At 33.6% G+C, this 17,727-nt stretch overlaps 2 protein-coding genes across 6 annotated transcripts in view; both read right to left on the bottom strand.

Annotated features, from left to right (window-relative positions):
- Nucleotides 1-6,432: 6,432 nt before the first annotated feature.
- On the bottom strand, nucleotides 6,433-9,935 carry LOC110099465 (putative pentatricopeptide repeat-containing protein At3g13770, mitochondrial). 2 transcript variants are annotated; one of them, XR_002303452.2, is made up of 3 exons: nucleotides 9,365-9,935; nucleotides 6,979-8,492; nucleotides 6,433-6,880 (listed from the first exon to the last, which is right to left on the bottom strand). XR_002303452.2 is itself a non-coding variant. In XM_020826618.2 (2 exons), the coding sequence occupies exons 1-2, from the start codon at nucleotides 9,840-9,842 to the stop codon at nucleotides 7,060-7,062; spliced, it is 1,911 nt and encodes a 636-aa protein (XP_020682277.1). In that variant the 5' UTR covers nucleotides 9,843-9,935; the 3' UTR covers nucleotides 6,888-7,059. The 2 variants fall into 2 exon arrangements, 1 of the variants encoding a protein (XP_020682277.1); XM_020826618.2 differs by lacking the exon at nucleotides 6,433-6,880 and having other exon boundaries at nucleotides 6,888-8,492.
- Nucleotides 9,936-13,113: 3,178 nt separating this feature from the next.
- The window catches only part of LOC110099460 (protein NEDD1), a 31,943-nt gene continuing 27,329 nt past the window's right edge, over nucleotides 13,114-17,727 (bottom strand). For all 4 annotated transcript variants that reach the window (XM_020826613.2, XM_020826611.2, XM_020826612.2 and 1 more), the window contains 4 exons: nucleotides 17,156-17,689; nucleotides 15,957-16,571; nucleotides 14,764-14,946; nucleotides 13,114-13,416 (listed from right to left, as the gene is read on the bottom strand). In XM_020826613.2, coding sequence (XP_020682272.1) covers nucleotides 13,309-13,416; nucleotides 14,764-14,946; nucleotides 15,957-16,571; nucleotides 17,156-17,689 — 1,440 coding nt within the window. In that variant the 3' untranslated portion in view covers nucleotides 13,114-13,308. The remainder of the gene's footprint in view (nucleotides 13,417-14,763; nucleotides 14,947-15,956; nucleotides 16,572-17,155; nucleotides 17,690-17,727) is intronic.

Raw genomic sequence — 17,727 nt, 5'->3', positions numbered from 1 at the left:
ACTCATTAATAATATATTTTTCTTTATAATAGATTGTCTCTAAATGAAAATAAAAGAATGATTTACTTAAACTATGTTATTTAAATAAAATAATACTTTATATTCATGTAAAAATATTTTTGATTACATTAGACAATAGAGATTATATATAAATATACAAATATAAAATGTTTAAATGTTAAAATAAGCAACTAAATCAGTAATTTTGGCATTTTGTATGTCAAGCCCCTCATTAAAAATAGTATCAATACATAAAACATATAATTAAACCAAAACTTTTTATACTAAATAATGCCAAAAAAATTCATGTTGTAAATGGAAATTATTGTTTAAATGCAGTTAAATGAGTAAAGATATTAAGGTTATATATTCAAATAATATAATTTAATTATTGTGATGCTAAAACTCCATGATCTATATTGGGAAGAATTATATAATGTTCTTCTTTTTAAATCATTTAAACTAGAGATTATCAATAAAAATTGAAAATAAAAATGATTGGTTTTTATTATACATTTTTATACTCTTGTTCGGAGCCTCATTATCATAGGAATATTTAATTTTTTCTGAAAATATATAAATCACAGTAGTGAGCATATAACCCAGCAAGTAGCTAAAATCTCACAACTGAAAATCAATGCAAATTTAAAAGAAAAAAATATATTTATAATCATATAAAAATATATATACTCAATGTCTACATTGATTATTTGATCAATTTATCCTTTCAATAATCACACGTGCTCAATCATTACAATATCAGTCACGAGTATCAGTAAACGAGTCAATACTATTATGACGAGTAACAATATTAGTGATGATGCATCAATAATTTTAAATAGTGTTAATGATTAAGTAAACTAGTATGAGTTGTCGAGTCAATATCAAATACAATATTTGTAACAATGTCGGCCAGGTATCAATAATTCAAATATTTACATGAGTTGTATCTAAGAGTTATCTCTGTCTCCAACACTCTAAACTCTTAAATCAGTCGGCCCATATAACTCTCAATCAATATTCTCCTTATAACTCCTCTTGAATCGACATGAAATTAATTGCCTCGACTTCCTTATTACACTCTCAATCAATTCTTAAAATCCTTATGAGTCCCAATTAGTAATACAAAGATCCAGAAGGTATCATCGTCGATTATCATCTCATGTACTGATATTTTAGTGTTCATTTTAAAAAAATAATAAGAATCATAACAAATAAATTCAATGATTCAAATCTATAACATATCCAAAATTGTTATGATGAAAGCTTATTGAAATCGGAGGATAAATATTTTGCACAGATTTATGAGAGATAAATTTTGTATAATTAAAATTATGAAAAAAGAATAAGAAATTAAATCACTTACAACGAATAGAATGAAAATATGCGTAATAGGACATGGTAACAAATATTAATCCAAAAGATTTTCTCTCTCCTCTCTCTTCTCCTCTACTTTCAATTCTTCATGACCAAGCAACAAAAAGTGAGTTGAGTCGGTAGGGTGATGCAAAGGTGAGGCAGGATATAGAGTATATAATGTTCATGTCCTGGGTCGCAGCTCACTAAATAAGTTCCAAAGAGCTCTATTAAAAAAACTAGTTTCAAAAAAAAATATTTCACCATATTGACGTTATTTCAATTCATAGTTCATTTGGCCAAAGAGGATTACGCTTGGTGCTTATGCTATTTTGCTGATGATTATTCTTCTTGTTTGATAAGAATAGAGAGGAGTTGAAGGTAAACCTGAGTTATGGAGGGGTAACCCTTTAGAGTCTAAGGTATTTGCTTGAGTAGATCTAGAAAGAATATATGGAGTGTGTAATTTTAGTAGTAATGGACCTAGTGAGGGGATTGTGACTTTGGGCGATCAAGTCATTAATAAGAGTACATGTTTTAGATATCTTGGATTTATTGTTCAGAGTGATGGTGAAATTGATGGGATATTATCAGCAGAATTCAAGTTGGATGGTTGAAGTGGCGGAATGCATCGGGCTTGTTATGTGATAGAAATGTACCCCTCAAACTTAATGGAAAATTCTATAAGATGGTAGTGAGGCCTGCAATGCTTTATGGTGCCGAATGTTGGCCATTAAAAGAGAAGCATAATACTAAGTTAAGTATGGCAGAGATGAGGATGCTCAGGTGGATGAGTGGCTTTACCCTTAGAGATAGGATACGAATGAGCATATATGTGGAAAGGTTGGAGTAGCTCCAGTAGAAGATAAGATTAGAGAGAGTCGCCTTAGATGGTTTGGTCACATAAAACGGCGGCCTTCCGATGACCCGGTTAGGAGAGTAGAGGTATTAGATTTGACTTATGTTAAGAAAGGTAGGGGTAGACCTAAAAAGACATGGTTAGAAAATATTAGGAATGACCTTTCTTTATTAGATTTAAACAAGAATTTGACTTTTAATATGACACAATGGAGAAAAAGGATTCATGTAGCCGACCCCACGTAGTGGGATAAAGGCTTGATGTTGTTGTTGTTGTATCGATATTTCTATATCAGTCCGAGAGAGAGATATAAAGCATGCTCAAAATAAAATTTAAAACTCAAATCAACTAATTATAAATCAGGAATCGCATTTCTATTACACTAATAAGTTCTATATTTTAATTCTTCCAATAACCATTGCTCTAACACTATTTTGTTACACTCTAGGATTTATATTGAAAGAATTACATCTGTCTTTCATTTTAATCATTTAACTAGAGCTTATCAATGAATAGCAGAAAGAAACATGACTGTATTTTTATCTTATCTAGAGTTAGGATCCTTACCATTTCCTGAAAATATGTAAAATGATGTAATTAACATATAGCCCAACAAGTAACTAAAATCCTATAACTAAAATCAATGCAAGATAAAAGAGAATGATATGCTATAAATCTTATAAAGAAATATATTCATCAATATCTATACTAATTATTTGTATCAATTTATCCTTTAATAATTTATCATATGACAATCCATTATATAATTAGTCACAGTATCAGTAACAATCAACAGCATTATGCCAATAACAATATTAGTATTATGATCAATAATGTTAAATAGTATACGTTAATGACAGTAAACAATATTAGTGGCATTCAAAATATCAGTACAGTGTTCGTAATAGTGTCGGTATCAGTATTTAAATGTTTAAGGAGTGTATCTAAAGAGTATATTGCTCATACACTTTTGACTTTCAATTAGTCACATCTTATAACTCCCAATCAATATTTTCCTTATAACTCCCCTTGAATCATGAGAATGAATTGCCCCGAATCCTTATAATTCTCAATCAATCTCTAGTTTCATATGTCTCTCAATCAGTGAACCACGTAGATCATTAGGGTATCATGTGGAATTATCATATCATGTATCCTATATCCTTCAATACTTCATTTAAAATGCAATAAAATCATATCAAATTATTCATAATGATCACATTTATAACATATACAAACTTGTATGGTGCAAGCTTATAAAATCAGTAGATAATATATTTTTGACAAATTTGGGAGAGATAAAATTTGTAGAAATTAAAATCATTGAAAACAGAAGTAAGAGATTAGTCACTTATAACGAATAAAACAAAATCCGTGACAGAAATGACTAACAAATATCATCCAAAGACCTCTCACTCCTCTCTTTTCTTCCTAAATTTCACATATTCGAGTTATTACAAAAATCTTGGACTTTTCTTTCTTAGATTTCGTATATCACTAAGACAAAGTTTCTTCACTCTACCGCCGCAAATATTTCAGCCTGCAACATAAGTATTATAAAATGGCACCCTTTCTCATAATTGAAGGTGTTAAAACAATATGGTAAGGTTAAATTATATAAGGCATCTCATATGGTTGTAGTGGGAGAAGCTTTGAAATGGTAAATTTATCATTAGGTGAAGAGTATCAAACGATAGTTAATAGAGATTATAAGAAGTCAGTCACTTATTGTTCTTCTAATGAGAGTGGAGATCGAGCAACAAGCCTTATGCATTTGTTGTTTGAGGCATCAATCATTGATTGGCATCGAGTGTTCGATTAACATAGAACTTTACAAGTCATGCGATAGTAGGACATTGATTTGGTATTTCTATTGATAAGATGGGATCTTAAGCGATAAAGAAGACAATTATCAAATGTTAGTCGCCGGCGAACTTCGGCTATTGGCTCGAGTCTAGCGACAATAAATAGAGGACTTTAAAATTATAGAGACAAACAATGATCAAGTTCGCCGCTCTCTTAAAATTGGGCAAATTATATGCTGGGTATCTAAGGTTTCTTTTCGGACGGTTTTCTTCTCGCTTTCTAAAACGGTTGTTTAGTACACAAATTTCTTAAATTTGAAATTTTTGTACTAGAAAGCTATTTAAAAAGCAGTACAAAAGCTGTCACAAACGAAACCTAAGGCTTCGTTTGGGACGGCTTTCTTCTCGCTAATACGGCTTTCTAGTACAAAAATTTCTTAAATATTTTTGTACTAGAAAGTCTTTTTAAAAAGCAGTACGAAAGCTGTCTCAAACAAAACCTAAGATTGAATGGTGAAAGCTAGTCATTAGTCATTCGCACGCATATGATAAAGGTCGAAGAGAAATGTCTTGAGTCAAGCAATATTAGCAATCAATTTGATTGTTCTCCGAATAAAAGAGAAAAATAAGGACATTGTGCAGATAAAACTCTAAAATTTATTTATTTTATTACTTCTTAAAACAAATTTTTAGTAAAAAAAATTTTAATTCAAAAAGTATTTGCAATAAAAAAATGCTTTAGTACTTAAAAAAAAAAACTATCCTTTAAAAATTATGGGTGGTCTATTTAATTGCCCTCCTAACATAAGCTAAAATAATTGGCCTAAAATTTATTGAGTACATAAGCCGTCTTATTCTCCCCAAACAAATCAGACAAGAGATTCATTGAAGAATAAACTGTGGGACCTTATCAAGGACAAATTTGGTTATAAGTCCTATGTCGCTCTAATTAATACAAGCAATTCTTATTTTTATTATACCTAATTTTTAAATGTTTCTAAAATGTTATATCATGTAAATTATTAATATATAAACATATTCATCTACATTCAACATGTAGCCCGAAAACTATATAGCCAAGAAAATATAAAAATATACATGAACATTTGACATATGGAAAGTTGCTGGTTGAGCGAGTTTGCAAAGTGATAAGTCACGAGCGGTAAGTGATGAGTAGTCTTTGATGAGAGATCCTTGATCCACAGCGAGTGCGACATTACTAAAACATGAATGTTTTCGCAACATTCAGTAGTAGCAATTTTAAAACCGCTACTAAATCCAGTACTTCCTCAAATCTACCCCGTCTGTCCTTAAATTGATACGGAATGTTGTTGCAGCGCATTGCAAGTACAGCGGGAATACAACGGTTTTAAGACCGCTGCAAAGAAAGTTGTGGCAGTTATAACCGTCATAATAAGTCAAAAATTGTGCTGCGATAACCCTATTTTTTGGTAGTGTGCACTTGGCCTTCGACGAGGTCACCTTTAATTTCCTTGGCCTCAATATAGATTGAGCTAGGTCGAGATAGGCCATTAGCATATTAGGATAAGCTTAAAGTCAATTTTATGTGATATAGGTTTCATTTGAGACAACTTTCTTATTATTTTTTTAAAGTAATTTTTTAGTACAAATTTTTTTGAACTATATATTTTTTGTACTAAAAAACTATTTTAGAAAGCAATAGTAAAACTGTCCCAAACGAAACCATAATCATATATTCCATTTATCAAAATATATGAGTTGCTACAGCCTTAATAATTGAGCTTCATAGATAAAATGTCACCTTCCAAGTTTGCCCTGAGAAGATGTGGCCTATATTGTCTCATATGAGTAAGATGTTACATCAAATTTTGATTAATATAAATTTTATGTATTTTAAAATATAATCAAAAAATTAAAATTAATTTAATCAAAATTTAATTAGAACAATCCCATCCACCCAATCAAATAGCTAGAAGAAAAGTAATCCAATTGTGTAACACAAGAAAAATAAAATATTAGTTGGTCACCAAAGACAAATAATGATGATGTGAAAGAATGGAACTATAATAATAGAAGCAAAAGAAGGGATTGCTAAGCAAGTTGGCAACAAGATTGTAAGGATATGGTGGACAAACTCACACCTAACTAATTTAAACTCCACAATATATTTATGTGGAGTCTATGTGTGTTGGACCAATAATTTGTTTTAGCATATTAACAAGAGAGATTTTTATGCAACAATAACAACAACAATATCAAGTCTTTATCTCACTATGTAGGGTCAGCTACGTGAATCCTTTTTCTCCATTGTGTTCTATTAAGAGTTATATTCTCATTTAAATCTAGTAAAGAGAGATTTTTATGCATAGAACTTAAAATATTAATAATGAATTAGCGGATCTCATTGGATACTCACTAGATCCCAGGCAACACATTGTTGGGATCGCCTCCGCCGCCGCTTGTGCCCGTCAATGGCTTCCCCTAGGTCCATGGTAGTCTTCGTTGGGCCTGCCATAGCCTAATCCATGAATATACTGGCCTCAAATTAAATGCCACTTCATAAATGTATCCTTGTCTGTCACAAGTCTAGTTGGCATGCTTATTTATATTTATCTCTATCTTCTCTTTTCAACTCTGGAAAGTTGATGATATAATCAACACAGAAAAATATGGTTGTGCGTCGAACAAAAGCTTTGTTTGAGACCACTTTTTTACTGCTTTTAAGGCAGCTTTTTAGTTAAAAAATTCAAATTTTTAGACTAGAAAATTGTTTTAAGAAACAGAAAAAAGCTGTCCCAAAAGAAGCCAAAGTCTCTTAGATATCCAGTTTGAAGTCATCACTACTTTGCCAGAGGGATAGAGCTAAGCAAAACTTTTCCTAGAAAACACCATAATTGCAATCTCAAATTCCTTAAACAAAGAGCCAATTAGAATTCAGGTAGCTAATTATTCACAATATGGCAATGAAGATTTTACCTTGTTGCTTCTTTTTTCTGGTAAGATCCAATTCAATGGTACAAACCAAGGCTTTATTAGCATAAACAATCAAAAGCTCAATCACCAGAAATCTCCACAAGAGCATGTTCCATTGGCCATAAGGTGAAAACGTTTACTATCCCTCACTGATAATTCTCTTTTAGTAACCTTTGACACAAGCTTCGCGAAATTGTGGCAATCAACACAAATTCTAAGGTTCTTTGTTACTCTGAGAATCCCACCTTGTGAACTAAACATCAGCCCAAATGCTATTGCAAGTTTTTCACTATGGCCAAGCAATATTCTCTCCTTCTGTTCATCATCCACATCATGCAATACACAACTCAAGTCTGGAGTATAGCCAACCTCTCTAATCTTCTCGTACAACTCCCTAACCTTCGCATTTACTTTATCCTTCTGAGGATGGGAGCGATCGCCCGAGCGGAAAGTATGAACAGTCTTATTTAGATTGATCGAACTTTTCCCAGGTTCCTTAATTACTGTATTCTCTTTCATCATTTCTCTCACCTTCACCACATCCTCCCATCTTCCAGCATCAGCATAAATATTGGAAAGAATTACATAGTTTCCAGCATTTTTTGGCTCCATAGAAAGAAGTCTTTGAGCAACATATTCTCCAGCTGAGACATTTCCATGGACTCTACAAGCACCTAGCAATGAACCCCACATGGCGATGCTCGGTTCAAATGGCATATTCCTGATGAACTCAAGAGCCTTTTCTATTCTCCCCGCGCGCCCAAGCAGGTCTACGACGCATGCATAGTGCCCGATTTCAGGTTCCATTTCCTTGTCTCCAACCATGCTATAAAAAACTCCAAGACCTTCCTCAGTCAATCCTCCATGGCTGCATCCTGATAGAACAGCCGTATAAGTAACAGCGTCTGATTTCACATCCCTCATGGACTTAAATAAACAGAGCACCTCTCTCCCTAAACCATGGTCGCCATATCCCAGCAGCATTGCATTCCAACTAATTACAGTTCTCTCAGGCATGTAGTCAAAAACTCTCCTAGCATACAAGAGACTGCCACATTTTGCATACATGTAAATCATAGAATTCTGCAAAACAATATAAAATGGAAGCTGGAGTCTAATAACAAGACCATGAACTTGCTTACCATACTCCAAAGCCGAAAGCCCGGCCAAGGAAGTGAGAAGACTGGCAAATGTGACATAGTTGCATTCCATTCCCTGATTGTAAAGCTTTCGAAACATTTCCAAGGCTTCATTATCAAGGTTTAATTGGGCATAACCAGAAATAATAGAAGTGCAAGAAACTACATCTCTTACAGGGAGGAACTCGAAGACCATTCTAGCATCATGGATTTCACTAGCCTTTGCATACATATTTAGAAGGGAGCTTCCAACATATACGTGTGAATTATAATTGTTTTTGATAGCAAGAGAGTGCACTTGCCTTCCATGCTCAAGTCCAAGATGGCCAATGCAGGAAGCCAGCACAGTAGCCAAAGTAAACTCATTTGGAAACAAACCTGTAAAGTGAAAGGAAGTTTAGCTTATCTTAAAACTTCATAATGCCATTAAAAAATAATTTTATCTATTGATTAAGACAAAAATGGACCAGGAGTTAACAAGCAATTTAAAATGAGTTCCATCAAACTTTAAAAGCTACGTAAAGGGATCGATAGAGAATAAATAAACAATTTGAAACACCACTTTTCCCATTAACAGACGTGAAGATATCCCAATTTAAATGATAGAAACGATTGAAATAAAATTCCAATAGTTTAAGAGCATCACCGTGCGTAATCATTTGAGGATCATATTCAGTAACATATGCCAAAAAAAACCGTAAACAAACAAATATCAACTACTTGGTACATTTGTGGAAAGCAATTAAATTTTTAGGAAGCTCGAATAGAGAAATTAGATACACGAGACATCCCAAAAATATCTAAAGATTATGAGAAATCAGGATAACTTTTTAATTTAAATAGATCATATAGTTCCATAAACTCATAGTTCCGTGTCCATTGATAGCCAATGATGAGAGGGCTTATTAGGCTATAAATATGAACTAAATATTCACTTCTCCAATAACAATGGTACGTTCTCTTGGCTTCAACTTTTCGATGGTGCAGTAATCTATGCATTGTGGGATCATAAATCTAATTATCATCAATGGCTTCAACTTGGCTTACTATGGGTTGGATTGAGTTAAGGTCCTTAGGGAGAATTAGTGGACGAGTTGAGACTGACTCATGAAGAGGAGAATGTGGATATAGTTGAGCTCATGGAAGAGCGCCTCAAAGACCAATTGGTGAAATTGTGGCCCAAGAAAATCCATTTATATCCACACGAATCAATCCATTTATTCATAACACCAAAGTACATAACTCCATACCTGTTCTCAGAATCCATCGAAAGAGACCAAAAGCCAGAGACTGGAACCCCCTCTGAGAATAAGCTGAGATCATTGCCGTCCATGAAACAATATTCCTTTGAGGCATTCCATCGAACACCTCCCGTGCATCATCCAACTTCCCACACTTATCATACATAATCAGCAGCCTTGTATCCAGGTAAACTGGTGCTCGGTAATGAGTCTTGATCATGTGAGAATGGACTAGTTGTCCTTCTCTTAAAGCTTTTCGGTTAACACACTCTGTGATAAGAGCATCATAGCCTCGAAACCTCACGTCTGTTCCAAGAATGGACATTTCAATAAGGGCTTCCTTTAGTCGACCGTTGAGACAGAGAAATTTAAGGTGCGCATCTGGCGGGAGATTTATTTGGGTTGATGATTGAGAGAGGAAGGTATAAGAAGAGAGAGAGGAGAGTTTCGAGTGTGGAGGATTAAGTGGGGTCCTTTTGGCAAGCATGTTTGGCGGGTATGTGAAACTAGTGAAGAATTTTGAATGACTCAGAACCTAACGGCTATATCGATTATACAAATAATCATCTTTATATAAAAAAGACAGTTTTTAGAAACATTGAAAATCTTTTGGATAAACGCTCTTTTTCACCAATAAAGGAATTATTTCTAAGAATTTGTCCTTTCTAAGAATTTGTCTACAAACTCCTCGCAATGCTCATATGTGAATGAATATATCACTCATATTTTTATTTGAGAAAATATATCCTAAAGCCCAATTCATATAAAAATAATCTTATATGAAAACATGCAGGATGATCATCATGTATACATGCAAATGTTCGAATAAGAATATAGATCAAACTTCTCTCTTCCTAGCAGTTTCCTCGCTAATTTCAGAACTGACTGCCATTTTCTTGTCTTATCACTTAATGATTTGAAGCTTTGAGCAAGTTCTCTTAAGGCATCCTCTTTTATGGAATACAGGAAAGGTATGTTTAAATCTTTGTATTTATTTAGATTTGAAGGGGTGTCAATATCGAACACGACCCGAAAATTTGACACAAAAATTTTGGGTTCTGGTCAACCCGAACCCTAACCGGGTCAGAGATTTCGACCTGTTTGCAAAAACAGGTCGGGTTTGCTCGTTCAAGTTGACTTGGAAATCCGATATCAACCCGATTTGACCCGGACCGACTGCTTCCTACTCTTTGTTCGTCCTGTCTTGTCAATCACATCTGAAGAGGTGCTGCGTCAACGATCGCGTCCGCCAGCTATTCGCGTCAAGTGTCGTTTCTTCAATCGCCGCTTTTGCCAACAGTTTCGCATCCGTTTCCTTCTCATAGGGTCGTCAGTCCCGCCCGGTCGCATACTCGCATCCGCTATCCGCATCAGTCTTGGCGTCTCACGTCCGCCATCCTCGCCGTCCCATTCCCAAGCACCGTCGAATGCCCTTCTGCAAGTCGCACGAACCCTTCCAAGTTCCAAATGGACTCCCTACCGCCGATCTCCTCTATTGTGAGCGAAAATCCATGTCGTGTCAAGTTGACCCGAATCTAAAGCGGGTTAGGTTCGGGTCCAAAAAATTGACCCGTTTGCAAAAATAGGTCGGGTTCGGATTGACCCAAATATATCTGATCAGTTCCAGATTCGACCCCAACATGAATCGTGACCCAAAATTGACCCCCCTCATTTGATTGCATTCTCCATCCAGTCTAATAATGTCAATAGTACTCAGATTATTATAAAAAGGGGCATTCTCAAAAGATATAAATCGACCCATTTGCAAAAATAGGTCGGGTTCAGATTGACCCAAATATGTTGGGTTAGTTCTAATAATGTCAATATTCTCGGGTTATTATAAAAAGGGGCATGCTCAAAAGATATGTTCAGTCAGGATATTAAAAAAATTTGTGACTTGGGCTCCAAAATAAACTTCAAGCGAGTTTGATGAGTTTGTGAACCTAAATGAGGTTCCATGTGAAGTTCAAACTCGAATCTAATAAGGTTCTGTGTTTGAACCTTTTTTTAATATTATTTGAATAAGATCCAAATATAATAGTATGTATCATAAATATAATCATTTTTTTTATTTTATAATTTAGAAGATATTGTAAAATTTCTATAAATGTTCAAAAACATTTCCATCAAAAAATTTAATAATTTTGGTTAATAATTATATGATCTAAATATCATTTAAATAATATTTATTTTCTAACTAAAAAATTAGTTTTAATTTTAGTCACATTAATTTTTTTCCTCTCTTAGTAAATATGAAATCATATATAATTTGCACACTATATAGTTCAAATTATTTATAATATTAAAGCCTAAAGTTATAAATTTATATTAAGTATTTATAACATTTCATTTTTTTTTTAATATTGTACATCCTAATTAAGTTTTAGTTCATGTTTTTCTTTACAATGTAAAGTTTTAATTTATTTAATATATAACTCTTTGCATTTTTTTTTCTTTTTGCATAAAATATAAATTTTGTTAACATATGTTTATATTCCAAATGGCTATGAGAATAAACTTATAGTATAATAGCTGAATAATATTGAAGTAAGATATATATTTTTAAAAACTATTTTTTAGCTCAAAATAAATCTGTAAAATCCAAAAAAAAAAAATGTAAATCTACTTACATTCATGCAAATTAAAATTTTAATACCGCACATGTTTAACTATTTATAATTTTTGAAAGAGCACAAATTTATCATCTCTTGGTTCTGCCTATATATATATATATATATATATATATATGAGCTTGCTCGCGAGCTAATTAATCAAGTCAGGGCCGGCTCAAATTTTGCTCATTAGCTCATCGAACTCAATTCACGAGTCATTTATCTAGTCAAGCCTGAGCCAACTCACGAATAACTTGATTCACTTGCACCCCTAGGTTCAAACGTCATTTAAATTAGGTTCAAATCTATTTCGAAAGTTATTTGAACTTGATTTGAATAAGATTAAAATTTCATTTGAACCATTCTCAAATTTATCTAGTTCTTCAACATTCAAACAACTTCCATCAAAATAACATCAATTTACATTGATATTGTCGTTCTCATAATCAGTAAAACCCATACAATCATCAAATGATTATTTTAATCATAAGCATTATTTAAACATTAAAGATACTTAAAAATACTGGTTGATGTTCTCTTAAACTAGGCTTCATTTGAAACGATTTTCTTATTGTTTCTTAAAATAATTTTCTAAAAAAATTTTAATTTTTATACTGAAAACTGCTCTAAAAAATAGCAAAAAAAATCATCACAAAGGGTTTGAGATGACTTTCTTACTGCTTCTTAAAGCAACATTCTAGTATAAAAATTTTAATTTTTAAACTAAAAAATTATTTTAAGAAGCAATAAAAAAACGGTCTCAAATAAAGCTCAAGTCACCTAATTCAAATTCACAGTCACAATCTTAATGAAATAATGGAATCAAACGTTCCAAATTTTAATTACAACTTTGCCATATGATAAAACATTTTAACTTATTAAATGCAAAAACATTAATTAAGCTTAGCTTGAGACGGCTTTCTTATTATTTATTAAAGCAAATTTTTAATTCCAGGACACCAATGCGCTAGTTTAATTAATTAAAGTTTTCAAAGTTAACAAAATTTTGAGATTTTGAATTCATTTTGGACAACTTTTTTACTAAGATTTTTATATCATGATTGAACAATTTGTTTTAAACTATTTTAACAATAACATATCTGAACAAACTATTGCAGAAATCAAAATCATCTTACATTGGCTACATTTGATTAAATTCCAAGTACTGATTCCATTGAAAATTAACCCCCCAAAAAAATGAACGTCCAAGAACTAATTCCAGGGATCAGAGCCCATAATTTGCATATATACAGATCGAACAAGAACCAAAAATGGCAGTACTAGAGCAGAACAAATGCTGGATAAAATAAAAATCAAAACGTAATTGTGAAGAAAATAGGCTTAAAGCAACTGACGAAGCTGTTGATTTTCTCTTCGGAGGGTTTGCATTTCCTTGATCAGTTCGTCTTGCTTTTCTAGAACTGAGTTTAGCAAATTCGACATTGCCATCTGTGAAGAAGAATAAAAAAAAAAAGAGAAAGGAACTCAGTGATGGAAAGCACAGAGACAATGCTGTCTATGACAAAATAAGAAACTGGATTATATTACATGAAATAGCAAATTCAACGTATAAGATCTGACACTTGGTGAATAAGCCTGTTGATTAGAAGTAATGAATATAGAGTAAAGTCCTAAATGTGACAGTCGGTGGTTGCAGTGATGCAGGCGGCAGTAGTGGTGGCCGGCAGCAGTAGTTGGGGGCGGGTGGTTGTCAAGCAAGCTTCTGGTGTAAACGGTTTCTACTCAAAATCGGAGAAGTATGATTTATACTCAAAATGAACTTCTTTACTTTACATTATATTTACTTTGCATCATTTTGTATTCCTACCAAACACCCAAATTTGTAATACCCCTGCATTTGGAATACTTTACACCATAAAGTAATTCAATCATACAACCACTTAAAAGCAAAATTACAAAATAGCTGCCCCAAAGAAACTCTTAGTTATACATCTAGTTTAAACTATATAGGAAAAAATTCTAGGCATTTACAAACTGTCATGCATAATGCATAAAGTCATTTTAAGTTTGTTCATTTCAGAAATTTAAAATCATTCATTGCAATTACATAAAGAATTTTTTACTTTAAATGTATAATTCGTCCTTAAAACATAAACTAGATTTCAAATTTAATATTATGCAACCTTAGATTTTAGAGCAAAATATGCATGACGGTTATAGCGAGGGTCTACTCAAACAAAGGCACAAAAACATGTTTCTACGAACTTTAAAGTTTGTGTCACCAAGGGTTCATTTTAGCTAGCTTTTGCACAAATTTGGTTTGCAGATATTTGTCACACTTCTATTTAATTATAATTTTCTTATTATTTTTTATAAATTCATATATGAGAAGCAAATTTTTACAATCCAGTCCGCTAAAATTTGATAATTATATAAAGGTTAGTATCCAACTTTCAGAAAAGAGAAAAAGTTCATAATAACTGTAATAACTTCAAAAAAAAAAATTCACAATAATTCTATAATTATTTTATAAACAATTGCAACAGTCCCAAATGAACCTTAAATGAAACCTAACAACTTTGACAACACTGCTAGCTTCAGCTGTGATACCACCAATTGAGTTAAAATTCCAAAATCCACTTGGTTCGTGTATGTGAAATTACTAAATAAGGAGCACACTACGCTGGTATAAAAAATCAACAAATGAGCATCTCCATCATCATAAATCAACAACTGTGTTCAAATGCATTAAATCAGCTAGTGGTAACAACGAAAAGAAAGAGCAGAACGTGAAATAAATAAGCAAAAGACAGCAGTTGGGTCAAGAGCACGCACCTCCTGCAAGTGGAACTGTCTGAGGAGATCGATGTGTAGGTTCTTAACATCATCATGGATAGACTTCTGCACGGATCCCAAAGTTTCCTCGAGGGTTCGCTGGACAAGCTGAAGTGAAAAAGAAGAACTACCCAGCTGATCCACCGTCTGAGTAGCGGCCCTTGGATGCTGAGCTGATGCCCCCTGTTACATGAATAGGTATACATTTGAATTTCCACACTACCGGTGAAGGTAATTTTCCCCATTGCCATGGGGCTCAGGGCTGACACATTTCTAAGTAGGGTTATGTAATGATAAACGAGTCTAGTTGTGTAAAACTCGAAAAATATCGATCGTAGGCGTCGCACACATTTCGATGCGCCGCGACAAAATTAGGCGAATTTTTAAAGTCGGAATTCGACACAATTATTTTTGTAAAATTCTACATGAAATTTCGATCGAAATGGTATAAAGGACTTACAGTAAATTTTGAACGGTTTTGGAATTAAAAATCAATGAAGGTTATTTAAATAATAATTTAATCTAAAGGTAATTTTCCCCATTGCCATGGGGCTCAGGGATGACACATTTCTAAGTAGGATTTGTGTAATGATAAATGAGTCTAGTTGGTGCCCTATGAACTATTAATTTTAGGAAGATGAGTGGCTTGGTATATCCTAATCTGAAGTCAAGCCATATAAAAAGAGAGATACAAGAATACACACATTCATGTACATATATAATAGTTTATAATTTGGCATGCACATGCTTGGGGGTTGCTTGGTTGGAAGAATGATTTGGTTTGAAGTAAAATGAATACAAAATAAAATTTTGCAGTATATTACATGTGTTCTATTTACTCTATAGTTTTAGGATACATGTATTTTAAAATATCCAACCAAATAACCCCTTAAGGAATTTGATGTACTTACCAGCATATGATATACTTCATCATGGCATGTTATTGATGAATAGAATCAATAAAGATGAGAGTGGTGATCCCAAATGATAAATGCGAAAAAATACCAGACTTATTATCAGGAAGGGGATCCAAGCTTGAGTTTACGAGTGGGGTATGAGATTTGAGGACAAGAAGGTTGATCCCAGCTCTATCCAACCCATTACCTTCCCCAAACTACAACATTGCTCCCAATGGTGCACATATGAATGCACTTGTGGTAGAATCAAAATGGAATGGGAGATTAAGTTCTTACATTGATAGTTGGAAGGTTTCCATTCGCAATAGCAGTTGATAGATCTTGCCTTGATAGTAGGTTGTTTAATAGCTCTTCTCGAGTTTCTGCACCTGTTTTCTTTGATTTTGGTGAACTAGTCGCAGAATTAATTCCATCACTAAAGGATGATAGAGTACTTAATCTATCAACGTATGTGGTATATCTTCTTGGTAAAATAGATTGCACTGATCCTGGCAGTTCAAAGTTAGATGTCGCTGGTCCCGTACCAAATGATGAAGAAGCAGATGTTAAATCATAAGAAGATGAAGATTCGAAATAAGTAGATGGTTTCTCATTATTCAATATGGATTTGCTTTGCAGATTTAAAGAACTTAACGTAGGATTTGTCAAAGAAGTCATGGAAAATTGGCTGGTTAATGAAGATAAATCTTGCGGGGCTCGAAATGTGGAACCAGATGCCAAGGAAGTGGAAGGCAATTGTCCTAACAACGAGGAGGATGGCTGATGATTTTGATTAAACTTGCCGGGCAATCCATTCCCTCCCCAAGCTTCTGGAGGAGTTGGCGAGAAACATGATTCACTTCTAGAAGAAGCAGCGGGTGTGGCAGTCATTGGTGAAGCAAGAGCATCATCCTGAAATGCAAAGAGTGAACATATATCAGAAATTACAGAAGCACAAATGGAGCAGTAGATATTCTAACATATCAAATGCAAAGATTAAAGCACCAACATACACATTCACAAACTTCATTAACAAAGCTCTGCCACTTTACAAGCTCCACACAATTTTATACACAGGTAAACAGAGAATAAGTTTGTATCAAAGATGTTCAATGTGAGTGAAGCAGATGACTCCCAAAACTAACTCCACTAGGTCAAGTGATGGATGATGGAAGATATTTGTCATTTAGGAATTTAAGGTCTCCTCCATAATTGCTTAAAGGAATTCAAGGAGCCACCAAAAGGTTACAGTAAAGAGAACTTTTGTCCGTCCAGACTAAGATAACTTCAAAGGAAAAAAATGTATCATAAAAAAGACAAGAGCTAGTGCCAAATATCCTATCAATATGTTCTCAGAAAGCAAGAAATAGCACAAGCCCCATATTGATAACAGGAAACTGTTGACTAAAAATTCGTCAACTCTTGTAATCAAATATTTTCTCGTAAAATAAACATTTTCTTGTAAAATAAACATTGGCCAAGAGATGGTAACTTACCTGCTTTGAGGATGTGTTTGACCTCCAATCTGATATTTTATGGGAATCAGAGTCACCATCTGTGAAAGGAAATCTTCTTGAAGTGTTCGGAAATGCCAAAGATTTCTTATCAAGGAGCACAGAATCCTTTCTTACTTCATCATGATCATCCCACAAAGTGCCAAGGGATGGCGTAATTGGCTGGACATCTACAAGAGGAGAGAAAACATCCATATCATCCTTTAGATTAAAGTTACCACGAGGTGCCTGGAGCTTTGCCAAAGATCCACCACGCCATAAGCTGCTTCTAAGAGGAGTTTCTTCTGCAGAAGAAACTAACGTGGATGGCATTGACCCACTAGTTGATGCTATTACTGAAGAGCTGGAACTAGACACCGTATTTGCTGCGGAGAAACTTGAAGACACAAAGGGTCGGGGATCTGGCATCAGAACAGAATCTTCACTAGCACCCCCAAGGAGAGCAATTTCAGCAGTGCAATTGCTCTCATTTACAATAAATGGCTTCGATCTTTGCCAGCATAAGCTTGTAACAGCCTTGAAAAAATAGAAAGTTTAATGATTAGAAGTACTAT

The sequence above is a fragment of the Dendrobium catenatum genome, unplaced genomic scaffold (assembly GCF_001605985.2).
Source record: "Dendrobium catenatum unplaced genomic scaffold, ASM160598v2 fragScaff_scaffold_185, whole genome shotgun sequence".
In the NCBI taxonomy this organism is placed as follows: Eukaryota; Viridiplantae; Streptophyta; class Magnoliopsida; order Asparagales; family Orchidaceae; genus Dendrobium; species Dendrobium catenatum.
Note: the sequence above shows the minus strand (reverse complement) of the source record. Positions and strands in the feature narration are given on the sequence as shown.

What these genes read in the sequence shown, in the direction of transcription:
- LOC110099465 (XM_020826618.2), bottom strand. Translation starts at nt 9,842, where the DNA reads ATGCTTGCCAAAAGGACCCCACTTAATCCTCCACACTCGAAACTCTCC. An exon ending in TCGATGGATTCTGAGAACAG is followed by an intron (nt 8,493 to 9,364) that starts GTATGGAGTTAT and finishes TTCACTTTACAG; the next exon opens with GTTTGTTTCCAAATGAGTTT.